Source organism: Trachemys scripta, chromosome 16 (genome assembly GCF_013100865.1).
Source record: "Trachemys scripta elegans isolate TJP31775 chromosome 16, CAS_Tse_1.0, whole genome shotgun sequence".
NCBI classification, from domain to species: Eukaryota; Metazoa; Chordata; order Testudines; family Emydidae; genus Trachemys; species Trachemys scripta.
The window spans coordinates 28,727,694-28,751,678 of record NC_048313.1 but is presented as its reverse complement, the minus strand read 5'-3'; the positions used below and the strand labels follow the sequence as shown (position 1 = coordinate 28,751,678).

The window sequence follows — 23,985 nt, the reverse complement described above, 5'->3', positions numbered from 1 at the left end:
TGCGATGGGGTGACCGGAACTGCAGGGAATATTCAAGATGTTGGGGCACCGTGGATTATACACCTCTCTCTATATATATACACCCCCACTGCCTAGCTATCTATCCACCCACCCCGCCCCCATTCAGCTGTCTATAAAGGTGTATTTCTAACATGCTACGCAGCACAGTTCCTAGGCATAGACCCATCACACCCCTAAGTCCCTGTCCCAAAGCCCCCCCCCCCGTCTCTCATTCCCAGACGCGCTGGGGATCCAGGCTCCCTTTCTCATCGCCTTTGAAAGCTCCTACCCCACTGAGGCAAACCCTCTGTGCTCTGTAAACCGGGATTGTTTCTGTCATGATTGATGGGCCTGCCCCCCTATCCCCTGCACCCTCCCAGGCCCCACTGCACCTCGACCACACTCCATCTGCTCCTTGCTCTCTGATGCCTCCACCCTGTGACGATAATCCCTGGTCAGCGTCCTAACCCCTTCTCCCCCCTGCCCGTATACCAGTGGGGAAACTGAGGCACAGAGCAGGGAAGCAACTCCTCCCAGCTCACCCAGAAGAGCCAGAAATAGAGGCCAGCTCTTCTGCGCCTCAGTGCAGTGCTCTTGCCACTAGACCACGCTGCCCTCTTGATCCTGTTAGCAGTGGACTGGTGACCTCCTAGCTCAGAGCCCACAGAGCCCTCCAATGTCTGCTTGGTCCACTGAAGAGCTTGGGGAAGCAGCACACAGCTCCACCGAGCTCCAGGGGGCAGTGTGAGCTCCATCGGTTGTGGAGCTCTGCCGAGAGCTCTGGCTCCGATTAAATAAAAATGACCTTGTTTTTTAAAACAACAAGGAGGCCGATGGCACCTTAAAGACTAACAGATTTATTTGGGCATAAGCTTTCGTGGGTAAAAACCTCAGATGCATCTGAAGAAGTGAGGTTTTTACCCACGAAAGCTTATGCCCAAATAAATCTGTTAGTCTTTAAGGTGCCACCGGACTCCTTGTTGGTTTTGTAGATACAGACTAACACGGCTACCCCCGATACTTGTTTTTTAACTACACTTTGAATGGAAACTTTCTCCTCTGTGGGGGGGAGGGGGGAAAGGAACTGGCTCCAATCTGACCCCAGGGTGGCTCTGGGGGGCAGGGAATGGGACAGGGGGCTTTCCCCTCTAGGGGGCGGCGGATCCAATCCGACCCCAGGGCAGGGGACTGGCTGGCTCAGGGGGGCAGGGAATGGGACATGGGGCCTTTCCCCTCTGGGGGGCGCCAGCTCTGATCCGATCCCCGGGCAGGGGACTGGCTGGCTCAAGGGGGCAGGGAATGGGACAGGCCAGGGGGCCTTTCCCCTCTAGGGGGCACCACTTTTGGTCCTTCTTTGTCTGATGACAGCTTTCAGCGCAGTTCAGACAGAGAGGAGGGAATTCTCCAGGTTGGCGTTTGGCCAGGATGGACACCGGGGTTCACACCCCAACCTGCCGGGGCTCCTTAGCTACACGTGTATTCAGGCCTGGATGTGAGATGTGACCCGAAGGAGCGGGGGGAGGGGGGGGGCGGGGTCTGAGGGGTTGGGCCTGGGCTGGGCTTATGGTCCTGTCTCCTTGGGAACTGTACCCCAACAGAGGTTACTGATGCCTGACAGACGGACAGAGGGCTGTATGGGCTGGGTAGACAGAGGGGGTGAAAGGGGATAGACAGATGGATACAGCTGTGTGTGAGGATAGACAGAGCGCTGTGTATGGGGCTGAGTAGATCCAGAGAAGGGGTGTTTGAGGGTAGATACGGAGTTTATGAGGCTGGCTGGATAGAGGGGTGAGTATGGGATGGTGTGTATGGGGCTGGAAGGATAGACAGAGGGGTGTGTATGGGGCTGGCTGGCTGGCTAGAGTGGTGCGCATGGGGCTGGATGGACAGACAGAGGGGTGTGTATGGGGCTGGATGGATGGATCGAAGGGCTGGATGGACAGACAGAGGGGTGTGCATGTGGATGGATGGATGGGTGGGTGGATGGACAGAGCAGTGTGCATGAGGTTGGATGGACAGACAGAGGGGTGTGCATGGGGCTGGCTGGATCGAGGGGCTAGATGGACAGACAGAGGGGTGTGTATGGGGCTGACTGGCTGGCTGGCTAGAGTGGTGTGCATGGGGCTGGATAGACAGACAGAGGGGTGTGTATGGGGATGGCTGGATCGAGGGGCTAGATGGACAGACAGAGGGGTGTGCATGGGGATGTATGAACAGACAGAGGGGTGTGTATGGGGCTGGCTGGCTGGCTGGATAGAGTGGTGTGCATGGGGCTGGATGGACAGCCAGAGGGGTGTGCATGGGGCTGGATGGACAGACAGAGGGGTATGTATGGGGCTGGATGGACAGACAGAGGGGTTTGCATGGGGCTGGATGGACAGACAGAGGGGTAAATCTATGGGGATGGACAGACCGACAACCTAGCAGTGCTAGTCTGACTCTCACCCCCTCGTTGCCCCTCACCGGTTGGCTCTGGGGTCAGCCGTTCTCCCCAGTGCAGAGGACTGCGGCCATTGGCGGCGAGATCTGTGGGGTGGCGCTGACAGCCGGCCAGGGCACAGGGCTAAGCGGTGCAGAGCGGAGCGAGGTGGCCCCCTGCCTTGCTCCATGGGAGCCCCGAGGGCTGGCCTGGCCTGGCGCAGAACTAATGCCAAGCTGGTGAACTTGTGGAAAGGGGACTAGCGGGGGGGGGGGGGGGGGATATTAAACTCAGGGGGAAGCGAGTTAAAAATAGCACTTGGGAAGGGGAAAAACCAGCTCCAGCTGGAAATTAACATCCGCCGAGCCGCCCAGCAGGGGCTTTAGCGAGACAGGCCGTAGCGGCAAAGAGCAAACCAGCCGGGTAGAAATCTCCAGCCACACGCGTTTGTGCCAGGGCGGGAGGCAAATCGGTGCCCCACCCTGGGGATCCTGTGGGGTCGGGGGAGGGGGGGGGAGCCGGCCTTGCTGCCAATGGAGCCGCACAAGACCTGGGACTTAACCCTAACCCGGCTCCCGTGATGACGGGTGGATAAAAAATATGAAAAACTTGGGGTGAGACTGTCGGCTGGTCCGCACAGGTGCTGGCTGAGGGCGACAGGTTTCCCAGTGCCGCTCTGCTAATGGCCGAGTCTGTTACGGCCAGGCCAGAGAGCTCATTAGCTCAAGGGGTGTAGCTCTGAAGAGCCCCGGGGCAGCCCCTGTCATGTGGGGGAAGGATAGCTCAGTGGTTTGAGCATTAGCACCCGCCCCAACCCAGGGTTGTGAGTTCAATCCCTGAGGGGGATTGGTCCTGCTTTGAAGTCCCTTCCAACCCTGATATTCTATGTTGGCCGGCCCGACAGCCCAATCCCCCCAGAGAATCTGCCCCTTGACAGGTTGCCCTTGTGGCTGCAGAGAAATGAGACGGGGAGGCTCCCGAAGGCAGATCCAGGATTCCTTCTGGTTTTAAAATCGAATGATTCCTAAGCTGATCTCACCTTTTGGGGTCTAGGATTTTTGACCGTTCAGGGCTGGTGATGCTGTAAAGTGGGTGGTGTGTGTGGCTGGGTGGCTGGGGGGGCAGGGGGGCCGTCTCCTTCTCTGTCTGTGCAGCACCCGGCACTAAGGGGGGGAAGGAGGGGTTGGATCTTGGCTGAGACCTCCCGGCATTGCTGTAATAATAAACTAGTGAATAACTGCTCACCCAACTGAGTAAAGGCAGCCCCGGCCTGGCCTGAAATATACACAGCTGCTGTCAATGACTAACAAATCCCTTGTGGAAAAAACAGAGGCGCCCCCTCGAGATCCCGGGGGAAGGAAGGGAAAGAAACAATGTGACAGGAAATAAAAGAGAGAGGCGGGGGGGGGGAGCTGAGAAAAAGGGTTGTGTTTTTTTTTTCTATTTGCACAATTATAACAATTATATTTTTATAATCCTGCCCCCTCCAAAATAAATTAAATAGATAAGAAAAAAACAAACAAAAAGACCCAACCAAAATTAGAGGCATTCAATTAACACAAGGAAAATTGGCACCTGAAGAAGGAAAATAGGCCGTTTGGTTAGAACGGAGGCAGCTGAAAAGGAAGAAAGCGGGGAGTTCCACACCCCCCCTCCGTCCCCCTCCCCCATCTCCCCGCTTTCTGCACCCCTGCCCTGCCCCGACCCCCACAGATCAACAGCACCGGGGCACCCTCAGGAGAGCAGGAAGGGACAGACAGACCGCAGGGGGGCAACATGGAGCGCAGAGAGAGAGGAGGAGCTGCATGGGACTGGACGGTCTGGCTGCTGATTATCCCGGCCTGGTGCAAAGCACTGTGGGTTAGAAAGTGCCAGACGTGCTCCAGGATGGAAGCCCGCTTTTGTCGTGGTGAGTTGAATGAGGCCTAGCAGGGTTGGCGTGACTCCCATCATGCTTTGCTTCATGTTAGCACGACTCCCATCATGCTTTGCTTCATGTTAGCACGACTCCCATCATGCTCCACCTTGTGGTTAAGCAGTGGGAGTTGGGGGCATGGGCTGGGCATGCAGCGGTGCGAAATCACAGCTGCTTCCCACAGTGCCGTGGTGGTGCCCATCTTTGGGCCTGGCCTCCTGGGATCTAGCCCTGGCTCCCTCCCCTTTCAGAGCTGAGAACAGAACCCAGGAGTCCTGACTCCTAGATCGCTGGCCTGTGCTGTCTCCTTCTGCACTCCCCCGTGCCCAGCATGGGGCCGATGCCCACCCACGCAGTGTTACGCCCAGGGCCGGGCAGGGGCCCAAACCCTGCACACGCAGCCAAGCTGGCTCAAAGCTTTCCCCCAAATCTCTCCCCTGCCATTTCAAAAATGCAGAGAGGTCAAAATGAGCCCATGTCACGGGCCCGGCTCGGTTATGATGAAAACCTGGGCGGGATGGTTACTCGGGCGAGCTCCCAGAAGGGCCAAGAGCCCCGTGGCTGAGGCGTCACTTGGCAGATGACGACACGAGTTCAAGGCCCTGCTCAGCCTGATTCACAATAGCCGCTTGACCCTGAGCCCTGGGCTAGTCAGGGTCGAGGAGCGGCTCCGCTGCCTCTTCCTCCAGCAGGGGGCGCTCACGGGAGGGGGGGGTGTGATGCTGGTTCAAGGCCTGGCTGTGAATCTTACATCCCAGCCATGAGTCTGCCCTGTTGGGCTACCCTGGGGAGCCTGCCCTGTTGGGCTACCCTGAGGTCCCCCCCCCCAGGACCCGCCTGTCCCATATCGGAGGTTGCCAGCCCCACATCTGACCCGGGAGGGCTGCACCCTCGCAATGCGGAACAGCAGACACCGGGGCCCCTCTGACAGCTGGGTCTCCGCTCCTTGTGCTGGGGACGCCAGGATGGGCTGGTCCCCGGCCTGGGCTGGCTGGACCCTCCTGAGCAGGGATGGAGCGGACGAGTGACGCCAATGGAGCGGCATCGCTTTACGCCAGCTCTGGATCTGGCCCCTTCTGCCCCAGATCCCTCGGTCGGCCCCACCGCCTTGGCCATCCTCCTTCCCCTATGGGAAACCCTGGGGCCAACGCGCCCACTTCCCAGTGATTCCCAACTGGCTTCTGCCTCAGCGCTAGGCCCAGAAGGTGCCTCTGACCCTAGCCAGGGGCTCTGGAGCTGAGAAAGCCGCTCCCTGGCCTCTCCTGCCAGACCCACGGTGAGCTCGCTCTGGATTTACACACCCGAGTCAATGAAATCAGAGGCGCAGATACCCAGCTGGTGTAAACGGGCATAGAGCCATTAAAGTCAATGAATCTACATCCGTTTACCCCACTTGGGAATCTGCTTTTCAGAGAGTGATGTCAGATTTACTCCTTGGTGTCCATGAGAGCAGGATTTTGCTTCATCCGAGTTACTCTGGATGTACGCGCCGGTTTTGGTGGCGCTAACGCCTGCTTTCCACCCTGGCCACGGTGGGAGCAGAATTGGACTTCCAGGGAGCCACCGCGGGTTTACACCCCAGCGTAACCGAGAGCCAGATCCGGATTCGGCACCGTCATGCCAGCGTCGCTGAGCTCCACCCCCGCTCTCTCTCTCGTCGCTAGTCCCACACCCTGAACCTCGCCTGTCCCTTGCTGACGTTGGCTGTTGGGTGAGTGGCAGCGCGGGGGAGAGCAGATGGTGGGCACCGAGCCAGCGCCGGGAGAACAGCCGCGCCTTGAAATGTGAGGAGAGGGGTGGCCAATCCGCTGCAGCGATGCCACCCGGCAAGCATTTGGGCAGCGCGTATGTCGCCTTGAAATGTGTTGCATGAGCGGGTGGGAGTGGGGGGGGGGGAGACATGTCAATTTCCATTTCTCCCAAGGAAGGAGCGGCAGATGGGAATGGAAATCGGGGATGGCAGAGGGGCCCAGCTGGTGTAAACAGGCGAGGGATAAACCCTACACCGAATCACAACGCCTTGGATCTGGCCCAGCTGACACGGGCAGCCACATGGTGAGGAGGCAGGGAGAGGAATGCTCTGCCTCTCGGATACCGGGTGTGAGTTTGGGCATGTGCAACATGCCCGGGTGTGCATCTGGGTGCATGTGTGTGTGCTGTGTACAGATGTGTGCAAGGTACAGGCGTGTGCATCTGTGCACATGTGAGGGTGCAGGATACAGACATGTGCAATGTGCAGGGGTGTGCATATGTGTGTGTGCAGGATACAATCGTGTGCAAGGTACAGGCATGTGCATCAGTGTGCATGCATGTGTGCTGCGTACAGACATGTGCATTATGCAGGTGTGTGCGTATGTGTGCATGCTACAGACATGTGCAGTGTACAGGCAGGGGCATCTGTGTGCATGTGTGTGTGCCGTGTATAGACATGTGCAGTGTACACACATGTGCACCTATGTGCATGTGTGTGTGCAGGATACAGACGTGTGCAATGTAGAGGCGTGTGCATCTGTGTGCATGCGTGTGTGCAGTGTACACACATGTGAAATGTATACACCTGCATCTGTGTGCAACTGTACATGTGTGTGCGTGAAAACTCATTCAGCTGGGACCTCAGGGCCAGGCCCTTAGCTGGGAGAAATCAGCGGAGCCCGGCAGGCTCCGATTTCCAGCCCTCCATCTCTGCAGCTCTCTCCTCTCCATGCTCCGTCGCTCCCCCCTGCCATCCGTTCCCCCGACCCTTCCCGCCTAGCCCTCTCTCCAGCCCCATCCCGCTCACAGCCCAGCCCGTCTGAGATCCCAGCCCAGTCTCAGCGGGGTGCCCCCGTGCTGTTGGGGGGCAGAGTCAGTTATATCCTGAGATGAGGGAGGTTGTCTGGGCGCGTCCCCCGCAGAGCTGAAAGGAAAAGGAACAGGAATCGGAGTTAAATCGGTTAAGAGGATGCGCTGGACTCTGACGCCCTCTCGGCTCCGGCTCTGTCTGCGAGGAGAAACCAAAGGGGGTGTTACCAGGGCTCCCCTCCCCCCCAGCCCAGCCCCCCGGAAAAAGACAGTGCGTCAAACAACAGGAAGCAACGCCCCCCACCCCTGAAATGACATGCCCTGGCTCGCGCTACACAAAGCGGCAGAGAGAGGACAGGGGGTGTTTGCTGTAGACCCAGAGGGAGAGAGGCGCCCCAAAACCGGCTCCCTTAGACAGCAGCGCTGGCTTCAAACCCCCCCACCCCGCTGTTCCTTCTCTTTTGACCCCCAGTGGGCATGGATGAGCTGGAGAAAAGATCGCACCATGCACCCCAGAGCTGGGGTCACTCTCCCGGGATCCCTTTGGGGTACCTAGGGTTTAGGGCACCCAGTGGGGGCAGGATTTGGGGGGCCGAGCGCCTCCTGTTGCTTCCTATGCTGGGACCTGGCTAGGGTTGCCCTACCCTCCAGGATTGTCCTGAAGTCTCCAGGAATTAAAGATTAATCTGTAATTAAAGATTATGTCGTGATGAAACCTCCAGGAATACGTCCAACCAAAATTGGCAACTCTAGACCTGGCTCCCTTGGAGGCCAGGGAACTGTCACAGAGCCAGCTCAGCCTGCTAAGGTGGGACTTCCTGTTTTTTCCAGACCTGCTTCCTGTTTTTTCCAACCCTGACTTCCTGTTTGTTCCCTGAACCCCATTTCCTGTTTCCATGCAGGAGGACCTGCTCCTCAGGAGGGAATTTCCCAGGCCCAAGAGGAGTAGGGGACTGTCAGCCTGGCCCGGTTCCAACACACGTGTGGCTCCGGTCGCTGCTGGGTGTGTGTTGGGAAGGGGAACTGAGTGGGGGCAGAGGGGTGTGCGCACATGCAGAGCACACACGCATGTGCCCGCATCCACACGCACAACACATAGGGAGCACATGCATACACATGCGGAGCACACACATGTACACACACACACAGTCTTTCTTCCCTCCCCAACTCCAGATCTCCCTTCTGCTCCTCTGTGTTTATCTGCCAGCTCTCCCCCAGCTCTGGCCTAGGACAGGTGCTCCCCAAACCCAGCCCTGCTCAGGGGCCCCCGTTGCCAGAAATCTGCCCCAGAAAGATGCTCCCTCCTCAAACGTAGCTCCAGGATCCTTCCCACCTGAGTCCTGACTTCCACCCTCCCCCACCGCTCTAACCACTAGACCCCACTCCCCTCCCACCGCATGGGGACACGTGGGTTGTCAATCACTTCTCCCCACTCAGCCCCCTCCTGGGACAGGTACAATCCCCCCCACCCTGGAACAAGCAGGGCAGGCCCCCATCCTAGCCTTGCTCCTCAGTGCCCCCTTGGGATGGGCAGGGTACTGCAGGGTAGCCTTAGGCGTGGTTGGGACGTGAGGCGACCTCTAGGGGTGACGCTGGGCAGTACCGGCTGGAGAGCCTGAGGGAACCGCAGGGTCTGTCTGTGTCCAGCAGTCTCAACGGCGAGACACGTGATACGCCCCCCCCCGCCCCCAGCACCCCAGGGTTTGCCGGCTTCTCTATTACTTCCTGGGGCCCACACTGACTGTGAGGGGGGCACGCCCCCTACCAAGCCCCTCACACTCTCTCCTTGAAGCACAGCGCCCCCTAGCACCACACTGGGGCCAGCAGTGACAGCAGGGGGCGGGGGAATCTCCTCCATTAGCATCTCCTCCCCCTTCCCTCCTGTGGCATGTTCTCCCCCAAAGGATGGAGCCAAAGCGAGGCACCCAAATCCTTTAGCCCTGGCCCCAGTCATTCCCCACCCCCCAGCGCCAGGGATCAGGGAGCTGGTTCTGGGGGGTCTCCCGCCGCTTTGGGTGGGAGGTTTTTCACAGCAAGGAGGGAAGCGAACAAATCGGACCCGGACACGGTTGTAAAGAGCAATGAGAATGGGACTCACTGTATGGGACACAGTCATACTGGACCTCCAGGTACTTGTAGGTTCCGGGGCAGGGGTCCGGGAAGGCGTCCGATCCAGCCACCACCACGCACTGCGTCCGATTATTGCACCTGGGGGAGAGAGGGGGCCCGGGGGCCGATAAATTAAAGACAGTCCCGTAGCGATGCTACATAACGGTGCCGAAATGCGGCCACCTCTGGGGTGTGTCAGGGCAGTGCAGAACCCTGGCTGAAACAGGAGCAGGGCTGGGCAGGAGAGGGATGTCAGGAAGCGACAAGGAGATGGCTGGCCTTGGGATGGGGCCAGGAAGCTGGGCTTCAAGTCCTGATTCTTGTGAGAAACATGGGGAGGGCGCGGAGGGGGGGGGTCTTCAGTGACCTGCAGGGGGTGAGGGCCTTGGTTTTATGTCTTGCCCTAAAGGCAGCACATTCAAGCCTCAGACTGGGAGTCTGGACTGTTCAGGGGAGTGGTGCCTAGGGGTTACAGCGGGGAGGGCTGGGGGTCAGGACAGCAGGGCTCTATTCCCATGTCTAGGGAGTGGCGCCTAGGGGTTAGAGTAGGAGGGTTGGGGGTCAGGACACCTGGGTTCTAGTCCCACATCTGGGGAGTGGTGCCTAGGGGTTAGAGTGAGGCTGAGGGAACTGGGGGTCAGGACACCTGGGTTCTCTTTCCAGCCCTGACACAGAATCGGCGTGCAGAAACCCATTCCCGTTTCAGTGTCTCGGTTTCCACAGCTGTGAAATGTGGAGATGGCACCGAATGAGCCCCGTCTGCAAGGCGTGATGTACATCTGCCCGGCTGGAGGTGTCTATGGTGTCTCAATCCAGGGCAGACAATCCCCAGGACTGTCTCGCCTTTCGCCCCCTCCCACTGAGTATCTCAGCCTGAGCCCAGAGTAAAAACGATTTCCTCTGCTGGGCCCTGATCAGAACACGGGGCCCAGGGCACCACGACCAGGCTGAAAGAAGGGACTGCTTTAGTTAGGGGGCAGAATTGGCCTGTGGCACCCACTGCCAGAGAATGAGGCAGGGGCCAAAAACGCAGCAGGACAGGTCGGGCATGGTTGGGTCACCAGAGCATCCCAGGCAGGAGAAAAAGTGTGAAATCAGGGCTGGAACCCCGGGCACTGAGCGAAGGGATAAAAGGCCCCATCTAGGCTTGTTATTCCATCACTGCCCTCTAGGGGGCTCCCTGCACCAGCCTCTGAAGCAGCTGATGTGAGTGGCTGGAGCCGGGAGACCAGGGTAGATGGGCCCATTCGGGAGGGTGATTCCTGTGTTCCAAACACGCAACCCCCCCCCCCCCCCCCCCCCCCCCCCTCCTCATGCCCCTGTCAGCCCGCCCCCACCTCCATCCCCCCCCCCATGCACCCCCCCCACACACACACACCGGGGCTGTGGGTTCTCACCGCCACGCTGCCTGTTACAATNCACACACACACACCGGGGCTGTGGGTTCTCACCGCCACGCTGCCTGTTACAATCACGTCTCTGTGGCAGGCCGGGTGTGGGTGAGGGGGAGGTTTGGCTCGGGGGTATTTTTCCCAGCAAGCACTGCAGGATAATTGCCCAAACTACATGAGCTCTGTGGAGGGGGTTTCCTGGGGGGCTGAGAGCCCCAGGCTGGGGGCCCCTCATTGTTTGGCTCCCTATTGTCTCCAAGCTGAGGCTGAGTGTCCAAGATTGGAGTAATAAATATCCAGGAAGACCTGCTTCCCTGATGGTATTTCACCTTTAACGGCCTCTCCGGCTCAGTCCCCCAGCAGAGAGCGGGAGAGAACAAAGCAAGGGAGAGAGAGAGACAGAAGAACAGCATGAAAGGAAGCCAGAAGGGAAGAAAGAAACAGAAAGAACAAAAGAAAGAAAGAGGAGCGGGGCGGGAAAGAAGGAACGGATGTTAGAACGAACGAGGCAAGCGTGCAAGCAGGAGGGGGAGCGGGAATGGCGGGATGGGAAGAGGAGGGGTATAAAGAGAGAAGGGGAGAATTAGGAACCCTCCTTCAGGCCCACCCTGCCCAGCTCCCCTTGGCCGCGCTGTCTCCTGTGGCAGGAAGTCCCACAGGGTAACAGGTAACACGTTTCCTTTTGGGGGTTCTAAGCTCGCGGCTGCTTGGGACTCCCCTGGGGCTCAGGACCCAGTGAGCAGCCCCCAAAGGGGGAGCAGGGATGGGCCGGGGGAGTCACTCGGTAAAGCTAAGTAGGGTTCAAAGACTCCCTCTGTTCTCCCAGTGGGAGGGAGACGATGCTGGTACGACCCACTCCCTCCTCCCCCTAGCGCCTGTGCCCTGGGGCCTGGACCCCTCGGGGGACTGGGGGGTGACTCCTGGTGCCCGTGCCCCAGGGTGCAGATCCCTTGTGTGTTGGGGGGGTGATTCCTGGGAGTTCTCTGACCAGACGTTAACCTGAGGGTACCTCTGGTGTCAAAGATGAAAGAACCCCAGTGTCCTGGCCAGTCTGATGGCCCAGGTCCAAGAGGGGGCCATGGTGGGGGAAGGGGGAGACCTGGGGGGAGCGGTCAGTGTTTAGGAGCGAGCAGAGTCCAGAGGCAGATGGAGCTGAGCCCCCGGAGTCGCTCCCCGCAGCTGGGAGTCAAGCATGCTGTTGTAATTGCAGAGAACGGCCACGGGAGGGCGACATTGCTCCACTTATCCCCCCTCCGCGGCGTCTGCCCCAGCCTGCTGAACCCCTGACCTGCCTATGCCAGGGTGGGGGTGGGGGTTTCTGTTCCCCCCGCCCAGGTCATAGCTGAGGACTGGCCAACTCATCTCTACTGTCAGAGGCCGCGGCGGGCGGCTAATGGAAGGGAGAGGAAAGAAGTGGGGAGAGAGTGGAAATGAACAGACATCTGGACCAGCCCCTTGCAGGATGCATCAAATGGGGGAGGGGGGGCACAGGAGAAAGGGGGTTCAAAGTCTCCTGTGACCTGCACAGCAAAAGTGTGGGACCCAGCCCCCCTGAACTAACCCCCAGGCCCCACTCCCCTCCCAGAGCTGGGGACAGAACCCCGGAGTCCTGCTCCCACACCCTGACCCCCAGGAAGTTCCCGCAGCCCTAGCCAAGGCTGGAGCCAGGACGGATTTGGGAGCTGCCTGGTGCCAACCAGCTGGGGGAGCAGGTGGTGGGAGCCTGGAGAGGGCCCCCCTCCCTTTCCTGCCCATCGCTGGCAAACAGCCGTGGCTAATGAGATGGCAGCTGCCCTGCCCCGGGGGAGCCCTGCCTGGGTCCCGGGGACATGAGCCCAGGTTGCTCTAGCAGCCGACGGCCCCGGGGAACGGCCCCGTCCACCCCTTCTCCGATTGCATCAGCCTTGCCAGGGAGAGCAGGTGGCAGGAGCTAACGAGGGAGGGATCGGGGGGGGGGGCGGGATGGGGGGGGGTGGTGGGGCGCCCCGGGGGGGGGGGGGGGGGGGGGGGGGGGGAGGCATTGCCAGGAGGAGGAAGGTGGTGATCTCTCCACCCACCTCACCCTGCAACACTCCTGTTCCTGCTGCAAGGGCTTCTGGGAGTCTGGCTCACACAGGCCCAATGGTGGGAACTGAAGCTAGCATCCTGACTCCCAGCCACCCTCTGCTCTAACCACTAGGCACCACCCCCTCCCATAGCCGGGGATAGAACCCAGGAGTCCTGACTTTGCTTTATAACTGTGAAAATGTTTGCCTTGGTCTGCCACCCATCCAGCAGGACTAGCTGGATCAGCCGGACCATCAAGGACCATCGCAGTACAAAGGCTGGGTTAATGGCACCTGGCAAATGCTGCTTGGAAGCTGAATGAAAGAAATCAAATAAAGCTACAGGAAAATCTTCCATCTCTTTGGCTGTTTGAACTCGGGGGGGGGGAGGGGGAGGGAGAAAGCAAACTGAAGCCAGAGATCCCCAGGGGCTGCCCCCTGGGTCCGCCCTGAGAGACACGTGGAATTGACAGATCACGACAACTCTCAGGAGCGAGCTGGTAACTCACTGGTGTGTGTTTGTTCGCTTGCTTTACTCTGTCACTAACTCGGATTCCTTCTCCCTAGTTAATAAACCTTTAGCTAGTTTGGTCCAGGCCTGGCTACAGGCACTGTCTTTGGTGTAGGACCAACCATCTGGGATCAGTGACTGGTCTCTTAGGGCTAGAAGCGACCTGAGCGTGGTGATTTTTGGTGTGTGACCATTTGTCACTCAGTCCCGTGTGTCTGGGTGGCAGGATAGACTGGAGAGGCTAAGGGGACTGTCTGCGACTGATCCGGGAGTTCACAGTTGTTACTGGCTGGGTGAAATCTCATTATACCACACACCACCAGCTTGAGGGGTCTACCCTATTTGCGACAGTCTGCCCTGAGGTTGGCACCCGCCGTTGTGAGCTGTTCCAGACAGTGTGACACCTACTTCCTTCCAGAACTAGGGATAGAACACAGGAGTCCTGACTCCCAGCCATCCCCCGCCGCTTTAACCACTAGACCCCGCTCCCCCAACCTCTGTGGATGTCTCACTGCTGCAGAGATGGGTCCTCCCTAAACCAGACAGCCCCTTTGCCAGCCAGGTAGCCATTCTCCACGGGGCTGTGCCAGGCTGTGGGGGGGAGATGGAGCCAGGTTGGGGGGAAGCTGTGCCAGACGCGGGGGCTGTGCCAGGCTGGTGGGGGAGTTGTGCCAGACTAGGGGCTGTCCCAGACTGGGGGCTGTCCCAGGCTGGGGGCGGGGGACAGTGCTGCAGGGAGAGAGGACACCGCTGAGCCGTGGTTCCAGGAATTGGCCACACGGTACTCAGGAACGAAACCCTCTTTGGAAAAGCCAGAAACGCTGGTACAGTAATCGGAGTGTGCCCTCAGACCACACGCTGCCTGTGCCCGCCCAGTGCCTGCCTGCCTCCTCTTTCTTCTGCTGGACTCCACCCACCCCTAGCCCTCGCCCCCAGATCTCACTGCCCCCCATCTCCCCCCCACAGCACAGCCTGCCTTGGAGCACCCCCTCCCCACACAGCCCCTTGGCTACCGAGGGGTACAGCATGGGGTGCGGGGGGGGGGGTTGTGTGGAATGCCTGCAACCCTCACTGGCAGATGCCATATGGACCTGGCATGGGAGATAGATAGATAGATAGAAGGGGTGGATGGGAATAGATAGATAGAAGGGGTGGATGGAGATAGATAGATACATAAGGACATAACAATGGCCGTACTGGGTCAGACCAAAGGTCCATCTAGCCCAGTATCCTGTCTGCCGACAGTGGCCAATGCCAGGTGCCCCAGAGAAAGTGGACTACAAGGCAATGATCAAGTGATCTCTCTCCTGCCATCCATCTCCACCCTCTGACAAACAGAGGCTAGGGACACTATTCCTTACCCGTCCTGGCTAATAGCCATTAATGGACTTAACCACCATGAATTTATCCAGTTCTCTTTTAAACGCTGTTATAGTCCTAGCCTTCACAACCTCCTCAGGCAAGGAGTTCCACAAGTTGACTGTGCGCTGCGTGAAGAAGAACTTCCTTTATTTGTTTTAAACCTGCTGCCTATTAATTTCATTTGGTGACCCGCAGTTCTTGTATTATGGGAATAAGTAAATAACTTTTCCTTATCTACTTTCTCCACATCACTCATGATTTTATATACCTCTATCATATCCCCCCTTAGTCTCCTCTTTTCCAAGCTGAAGAGTCCTAGCCTCTTTAATCTCTCCTCAGATGGGACCCGTTCCAAACCCCTAATCATTTTAGTTGCCCTTTTCTGAACCTTTTCTAGTGCCAGTATATCTTTTTTTAGATGAGGAGACCATATCTGTACGCAGTATTCGAGATGTGGGTGTACCATCGATTTCTATAAGGGCAATAATATAGTCTTAGTCTTATTCTCTATCCCCTTTTTAATGATCCCTAACATCCTGTTTGCTTTTTTGACCGCCTCTGCACACTGCGCGGACATCTTCAGAGAACTATCCACGATGACTCCAAGATCTTTTTCCTGATTAGTTGTAGCTAAATTAGCCCCATCATATTGTATGTATAGTTGGGGTTATTTTTTCCAATGTGCATTACTTTACATTTATCCACATTAAATTTCATTTGTCATTTTGTTGCCCAGTCACTTAGTTTTGTGAGATCTTTTTGAAGTTCATCACAGTCTGCTTTGGCCCTAACTATCTTGAGCAGTTTAGTATCATCTGCAAACGTTGCCACCTCACTGATTACCCCTTTCTCCAGATCAGTTATGAATAAGTTGAATAGGATTGGTCCTAGATAGATAGATAGATAGATAGATAGAACGGGTGAATGGGGATAGATAGATAGATAGATAGATAGATAGATAGATAGATAGATAGAAGGGGCGGATGGGGATAGATAGATAGATAGATAGATAGATAGATAGATAGATAGATAGATAGATAGAAGGGGCAGATGGGGATAGATAGATAGGTGGAGGGGGTGAATGGGGATAGACAGACAGACGATGGCTCTGGACAGCGAATTCGCCTGCTCAGGTTACGTGCAGCCTCTAGCCCGTGTGTCTCGGTTTCGTTCTCCGGGGAACCTTTGCTTTCCCCCACCCTTGCTCCCCAGCTCGGAAACCGGCTTGTTTTCACTCTCACGAGATCTCCAGGCTGCGAGGGCAGGGAACTGCTGAGGGGCAGGTGACTCAAACACGCCGGCGTGTGCACTGCCCCCGTGGGGATTTCGGGGGGTAGCCAGTGATGTCACAGGGGCTCAGGGATTGGGGTGCATCTGGGGGGCTAACAGGCTGGGTGGGGGGTGAGGAGCTGGCACCCAGTTAAACATAAGTGATTCTTCCTCTAGCTGGAGGCAGGGGGGAAACAAGGTGACAGCCCTGAGCACCTAGGGAGAGATGGGGTTCCCTTGGCCTCGGGGGTGCCGTATGGGGTGCGGTGTGGCACGCTCACCTCTGGGACATGATCTTGAAGGCGTCAGGGAGGTAGCACTGCACGTTCTCCATCTGGAAGGGGTCGGCGTCACAGATCTTGTCGTCCGTGCGCCCGTAGTTGGCGTTCTCCACCATGATGACGTCACTGCCTGGGCAGCGCAGCTCGATGGGGTAGCCCTCGCAGGCCAGTTCCCGCCGCACCAGGCCAAAGGGCAGCCCGGCACGGCTCAGACCTAGGGGAGAGAGACAGGAGGAGATGGTGAGAGGCGTGGTGGGTTATCTCCCCACTCCTCCTCCCCACACACATCTACTGCCTCAGTTTTCCCACCCTCTGAAGCTCAAGTGGCATCGTAATTCATCTCCACACCTGCCCATGGAGTGAGCAGCCAGATCATGGCACTGGGAACCCGGACTCCTGGGTTCTATCCCCAGCCCCGGGAGGGGAGAGGAGTCTAGTGGTCAGAGCAGGTGGTGCAGGGGACCTGTGGGGTCCAGTCTAGTTCCCATGGACCGGAGTCCAAATGAAACACCTGCCAGGACTTCACAGGCCGAGGACGGTGCCAGTGTTTGAGTAGCAGTGTGGTCTAGTGAGTGGGGCACTGGAGTGGGACTCAGGACACCTGGGTTCCATTCCTGGCTCTGCCACTGACCTGCTGGGTGACCGTCCCCTCTCTGTGCCTCAGTTTCCCCCACGCTTTGGTTAGCTAGGCTTTGGGGCAGGGGCTGTCCCTTGGGTGTCTGCAGCACCCGGCACAACGGGGCCCAGTAGCGGTTAGGATTTGTAGGGGCTACCGTAATCCATATAATATAAGGGCAAGCTCCTCTATCTTTCCCAGATAATGGGTGGGGTGGGGGGTGTAGCTGCCCATATGAAGTGACAGGATCGGGCCCCTCATGGAGGGAATCTGCTCCCTTGCCCCAGGGCTGCATTTTAAGGCTCACGTGTGGCTGGATGTTTTGCCCAGATCCAGACGTCTCTCACCACGCGCTCAGCTCCCCGCACCGCCCGTGACCCACTTTCTAGGCAGCGGCTGAGCCGACGTCTCGCCAATGTGCTGAGCAAATTCCCTGCAATCCCTCCGAATCCCCCCCCCCCATCTCCCATGTGACCAGGACCAGCCGGGAGGAGAGAGGAGAATTAAAACCACCCAGAGGGATTTTAAAGAGGAAACTAGGACTCTTGGATCTATCCCCAGCTCTGGGAGAGGAGTGGGGTCTAGGGGCTAGAGCAGGGGGGCTGGGAGCCAGGGGCCTGGGTTCTATCCCCAGTTCTGGGAGGGGAGTGGGGTCTAGGGGCTAGAGCAGGGGGGCTGGGAGCCTGGGGCCTGGGTTCTATCCCCAGCTCTGGGAGAGGAGTGGGGTCTAGGGGCTAGAGCAGGGGGGCTGGGAGCCGGGGGTCTGGGTTCTATCCCCAGTTCTGGGAGGGGAGTGGGGTCTAGTGGTTAGAGCAGGGGGGCTTGGGGGGGGCCTGGGTTCTGTTCCCGGCTTTACATTAACTTGCTGTGTGGCCCTGAGGCAGACTGTAGATCTCTCCACTGCCCATCTCCCCAATGGGACAACAGCCTGGTTGCATTTAAGGCCAATGAAACAGAACAGGAAGAAGCAGATGCAATGCCTGCTGCATGCACCAGGGGGCGCTGCCTTAAGGGGCGGCTGGCTGCACAGACACATGCTGCTGCCCCCTGGAGGCAGCGCCTGGCACTGCCTCCAGTGGCTGCTTGGGGAGGGTGTTGTGTTTCTAGCGCTGCAGGCTGTGGGTTCAAGTCCTGCTGGGGGGGTCTGGGAGGCTCCCTGAGGGAGGGGGGGCTGTGCCCCCAAAGGGAAGGTGGGGACTGGCTACCAACATGGCTGCTGCCTATGTAACCCCCCCCCCAACACACACAGTTGGGGGGTGAAGGGAGGTCTAAGAGTCGGGGCGCATTCTAACCACTAGACTCCCCTCCCAGAGCTGCCGCCAGAACCCAGGTGTCCTGCTGCCGCACAGCACTGTGAGCAGAGAAGGGGAAGGGCAGAGGCAGTACACGGCAGGGGCCCCCTCGCTCCAGGTTGGTGCAGCTGGGCTGGCAGTTCGTGCCCTGGCAGTGGTACGGGCAGGAAACCAAGGAGACCAGCCTCCCTCTGCCAGGACTTTGGGAAGCCCTGACTGCTGCTGGTTCCAAACCCCACCACCAGGAGGCACTGGTTGGCCTGAAATTCCCCCACATTGTTCTGGCCCTTCCTGTCATGGGGGACGTTCTGAACTGGGATTTGTCCCCTGCCCAATATGGGCAGACAGGGAGGGGGATGGGGCCCACCCTGCCAATGGGGCAGGAGGGGGTTGAACCTGGGACCGCCGGCATTAAAAGCATGTGAGCTCCTACCATGTGAGCTAAAAGAGCAGCTTTGTTAGCTGGCAGTGGAAGGAGGTTGTTATCCCCTATGTGGACCAGCCGCTGCCCGGATGGGGAGGGAGCACAGTGCATTTAGCTAGTGTGATACATCCCAGCCACCTCCCCTGGTGGGGACCCCGGAACAACCTCCACCCCAAACGCCTGTCGTCTGCGATCCCTGCCACATGTTCCGACAACTGCCCCCATCCCATTTCCTGAAGCCTGGGGCCTGATTCCCAGTACTCCTGTCCCAGGGGCAGAGAATAGCCACAGCGCAGGGCGCCCCGATCTGCCCCCTATGCCAGGGGCTGGCAGGTGCGGGGCCCTTACACCATTTCCGCACCGGGGGGGTGGGATTCTCAGGGGGCCATGTGCAGCCCCTTTACGGCACTGGTGGAGGATGGGTCCGGCCATCAGGCCCTGCAGCATTCTGAAGAGCGGGGCAGGGGGCAGGGCAGCGCAGCCAATGGGCCATGGTGTGAGCCCCCCCCCCGTCTCCCCGCGTCGGCGGCTTTGAACAGCACAAAGGTGCCTGGCTGCTGAGCGCGAGGCCGGGGCTTGAAACACCAGGAGCGAGGGACTGAAGCGGGAGCCGCAGGACACAGAGCCAGGCAGGTGATTAAAGGGATGGCAGGTGCATTATGGGAGATTTGCTCACGCTCCCCCGACCTTGGCAGCTGCCCCTCAAAGGGGAGTGGAGAATGGAGCCGTCTCTGGCACGGCCCCTGTGGTGCACGCGGGGCCTGACGGGGGGAAAGGGGGACGGGACGGGTGAATGGGGGGGGGCAGGCTGGGGCATGCGAGTATCTTTATGTGTGTGATGTGGGGGTGGGAGAGCGTGTGTTTGTGTGTGCAAAGGTGTGTGTGTGTGTACAAGTGTGTTTGTGTGTGCGCATGCATGTTTGTGTGTGCAAATGTGTGTGTGTGTGCAATTGGCCATTTGTATGTGCAAGTGAGTGTGTTTTGTGTGCCCATTTGGGCATCACCTGTCTGTGCACACCTGTGCATGCATGTGTGTGTGTCCATTTGCATGGTTATGTGTGTGTGTGTGTACTTATGTGTATGTGCTTGTGCATGGGTGTGCCTTGGGCTGTGTGTCCATGGGCTCATAGGGGTTAGGGAGCATGCATTTGTGTCTGCACAACACTGCCCTTTGGTGGGCACAATATGAACTGCTCAGCTGTGTGTCCTATGCCCTACACTGCCCCCAGCCAGGGGGGGATTCTCCAATGATTCTGGTTGAAATGGGAATAACAATACTATCTGAGAAACACTTTGCCCCTGGGATACAGGAACACTCCATGGCCACATCCCTTGTAGACGTGATACTGACAACTTAGCTCAGTTCCCAGAGTGGTGCCCCCTTGTGGTGGATCAGTCCAATCAGCCTTATGTTCTGCCTTTGCTCTCCCATGGGGCTGGGGGCAAGCCAAGCCTTGGGGCCCAGCCCCCCTCACTCACAGTAGAGTCCTTGTTTTAAACCTCCCCCCTCCCCCTCCACCCCCCCGCCGTATCTTCCCGGATCTAACTTTAGAAACGGAAGCAGATAGCGCTGAGATGATCAGATTAAACAGGAATCTCCCCCACCCCCTGGCGTGGGGACCATGACGATGCTACCCATGGGCTGGGGGTGGGACGGGGCAGCCGTAAGTCTGTGCAAAGGGTCCCGTGCAAAGCACACTCAGCGGGTATTGAGCGCTGCAGCCCCCTCCATGCACTTCCATCTCTGCTGTGTCCTCTTAACAAGCCCCCCCCCCCGCTCCCGTAACATGGTTTTCCCCAGTGACAGCAAGAGATAGTCCCTACCCCAATCTAAAGAGATGGGGAAACTGAGGCACAGAGAGGGAAATGATTTGCCCAGTGTCACACAGCAAGACAGTGGCAGAGCCAGGGATACAACCCAGGAGTCCTGACTCCCAGCCTCCACTCCCCAACCACTAGACATCACTCCCCTCCCAGAGCCAGGGATGGAACCCAGGAGTCCTGACTCCCCCCACCCTCTATCCACTACACACCACCAGAACCTGAGACACCATCTAGGGGAAGGAGATGTTTCTCTCTGGTGACCTGTCCTATGTCTATCCCTTGCCCCACCCGCATTGGGGCCCCAGGGCTCCCCGTTTCGCTCTTCTGAGCACAGAATCATCCCCCACTACCCTGATTTCCACCTCCTCCCTCCCTGACATTTCCCTACGCAGCTGGCAGTGAGTGTGACTGAGGCTGGGCTGCCTACACAGAGCTGCGCTGCTGACTCACCCGACCACCAGACCTGGTGGCTCTCATTAATGTCACCCAGGAACCTCGGAGCCTCCGGGATAGAGCTGGATTGAAGCTTCCCTGGGGTGTGAATCTGGAGGAACTCCACTAAGCCCAGCTCCTGCTCTCCCCTGAGCCAGCTGTAACCGACATTGGGCTGCAGCCTGTCATCGCTATCCCCTCTCCCATATTCCCCACCCCCCACCTCCCTGCATTCAGCTCCCTCTGTTCAACGCCCCGATCGAAGCTGGGAAGGGACCAGATTAACTGTTGGGTCCCATGTGCCCCTCCCAGTGCCTTCTTTGAAGTCTCCTGGCCTGGTGCCCTGCCCCCATTCTGACGCCCTGCCCAGAGCTCCTACTCCAGGCCTGGGCGAGCACCTCACGGGGTGTCGTCCGGAAAGGGGGGATGGAGGAGTAGAGGAAAGGAACAACGCAGGTAATGTCAACATCTGGGGATCTCGAGCCCCCCATGGGAGTCCCCCAAAGATGCCCCCTCTGATCCCCGCCAGCTCTCCCCCTGCTCAGCTGCACCCCGAAGGGTTAACAGCTCGACAGCAGGACCCACCTGCACCGGGAACCCAGCGCCCCCAGATCGCCCTTGAGCAGAGCGTGGGCAACACAGGCACAAGAGTTTAATGATAACTGACCCTTGTCTGAACAGCAGAGTCAGAGATACCAGCCAGGGACTCATGGTAACAGCTTGGAGGGTATTGAGGGTGTTGAATGAGATCAGGTCCCCGTTGTGCCAGGCTCTGCCCAGATCCCGACCGAGATCAGGGCCCCCTTGTGCCAGGCTCTGCCCAGATCCCGACCGAGATCAGGGCCCCCTTGTGCCAGGCTCTGCCCAGATCCCGACCGAGATCAGGGCCCCCTTGTGCCAGGCTCTGCCCAGATCCCGACCGAGATCAGGGCCCCGTTGTGCCAGGCTCTGCCCAGAGCCCGACCGAGATCAGGGCCCCCTTGTGCCAGGCTCTGCCCAGAGCCCGACTGAGATCAGGGCCCCCTTGTGCCAGGCTCTGCCCAGAGCCCGACTGAGATCAGGGCCCCCTTGTGCCAGGCTCTGCACTGACCTGGACTGAGATCAGTGGAGACCGACCAGGAACCGCAGCCAATGGGAGCTGCGGGGGCGGTGCCTGCAGGCAGAGGCAGCGCGCAGAGCCGCCTGGCCATGCCTCCGCCTAGCTGCCAAAGGGCATGTCGCCACTTCCAGGGAGTCCCCAGAGGTAAGCCCGGAGCCTGCACCCCTCACCCCCTCCCATGCCCCAAACCCCTGCCCCAGCCCGGAGCCCCCTGATGTTCCCCAAACCCCTCATTTCTGTCCCCGCCCCGGAGCCCGCACCCCCTCCCACACCTCAACCCCCTGTCCCAGCCTGTGAAAATGAGCGAGTGAGTGGGGGGGAGAGAGCAAGGGACAAAGGGAGGGGGGAATGGAGTGAGGAGGGGCGAGGCCTCGGAGAAGGGGCGGGGCAGGGGGCGGGGCAAAGGTGTTCAGTTTTCTGCGATTAGAAAGTTGTCAACCCTCGGTGCTGCCCAGAGCCTGACCGAGATCGGGGCCCCCTGTGCCAGTTGTGGATCACAAGAGAATCTTCCTCACTGCATCTGCCCCTTCCTTACAGAGGGGCTGTGGTGGGGGGAGCCCAGGGCTGGGCTAGCAGGGGGCTGCGGGTCGGGATTGAGGGGCACCGGCAGAGCTGGGGAGAGGGGGAGACCAGGGCAGGGGCTGCGGGTCGGGCCGAGGGGATCTGCACAGTTGGGGGGGCACCCCCGGCAATATTCTTCCCACTGGCCCTATGTGACGAACTGGGACTGTTCTTAATGCTGAGTGGGGAGTGTTGGCCTGGGAAAGTTGCAGGGGAGTGTGGCTTGGACGGTCTGCATTGGGAGATGGGAGACTGGCCTTGAGGGAAGATACCTGAGCATGTAACCTGAGAACCCAGGAAGGGGCTGGGGCCAGGTGACACCTCTGCCTAACTGAGGGGGTCTTGTTGTCTGTGCCTGCAAGGCCTGTCTTGGGCCGTGTTCCTGTGTCTAAATAAACCTTCTGCTTTACTGGCTGGCTGAGAGTCATGGTGTCCCCCCACACCCCCACACTCCGTGTCCCCCCCTCACTTGTGTCCCCCCACACTCCGTGACACCCTGTCAGCCCCTAATGGGTGGTAGACTCTGAGAAGCCAAGACCCACATGGGACCAGAACCCCCCACCCCCAAAAGAGCCAGGAGTGTCCCTCCGCTCCCCCTCGCAGCCCTGCAGTGCCCCCCTTTCCCTGTCGCTGTGAGCACTGGGGGACACGTCTCCCCTCTGGGGGCACTGCAGGGTGGGGGCCCAGGCTGTTCCACAGCCCCTAGTGGTGACACTGGGCAATGCAGGCTGCAGATCCAGGGGGAACCCAGGGTCTATCTGCACATCCCAGGTGCAGCTGGGGATCGGGCGCCCCCTGGAGATCCCCAGACCCCCTCTGCCCCCCCTGCTCCCCCCGCCCGCTGTGGAGCCCCCGTCCTACCTTGTGTGGCTGAGGTGACGAGGATGGCGGTGACGCAAAGGCTCCAGAGGGCGTGGGCGAGACGGGCCATGGCGCCGGCCGGGGGATTGGCACGCTCGCTCCCTGGCACGGCTCTCAGCGGCCCGAGCCCGGGGCCTCTCCCGGCATCACACAGGAGGGACGATCCGGCAGACAGCGAGCCTGGGGGAGGGAGGGGGGAGAAGCCATGAAACAAGCTGGGGGGGGGCTGCAGGTTCACCCCATCCCATGCACGGCAGGAGCCCCCGTCTCCATCTCCCAGCCCAGTAGCACCACCATTGGAGAGGGGAATTCCCCCCTCTGACCCAGGGCCAACACAGGTCCCACCCTCCCCCCAGACCTTCTATTCTCCAGGGCAGGGACTGACAACACCCAGCCCCACTGGCTTCCCTAGTCCACCGCCAGCTAGGGCCAGCCCTGGCACGGGAAGGGTTAATAACGGGCTGACACAGCTCTGGGAGATGTGGGGGGGAGGGGTACCGGAGGAGCGGGGGCTGGGAGCCAGGACTCCTGGGTTCTCTGCCCAGCTCTGGGAGGGGAGTGGGGTGTAGTGGTAATAGAGGGAGCTGGAAACCAGGACTCCTGGGTTCTCTGCCCAGCTCCGGGAGGGGAGTAAGATGTAGTGGTAATACAGGGGGCTGGAAGTCAGGACTCCTGGGTTCCCTCCCCAGCTCTGGGGTTCCTGTGCCTTAGTGATGAGTGCTGCACCCCGGGGATGCCGGCCGGGGGCCCAGCCATGCGGGTAATGCCAGCTCCCCCAGGGCAGTGCTGACAC

General features: G+C 59.2%; 1 protein-coding gene across 1 annotated transcript in view; it reads right to left on the bottom strand.

Annotated features, from left to right (window-relative positions):
- ADGRL1 (adhesion G protein-coupled receptor L1) overlaps positions 1-23,368 on the bottom strand; it is a gene marked incomplete at its 3' end in the record, with an annotated part of 45,831 nt that extends 22,463 nt beyond the window's left edge. The window contains 3 exon segments of the mRNA XM_034791918.1: positions 9,214-9,323; positions 16,084-16,297; positions 23,193-23,368. Coding sequence (XP_034647809.1) covers positions 9,214-9,323; positions 16,084-16,297; positions 23,193-23,262 — 394 coding nt within the window.
- Between the last annotated feature and the right edge of the window lie 617 nt (positions 23,369-23,985).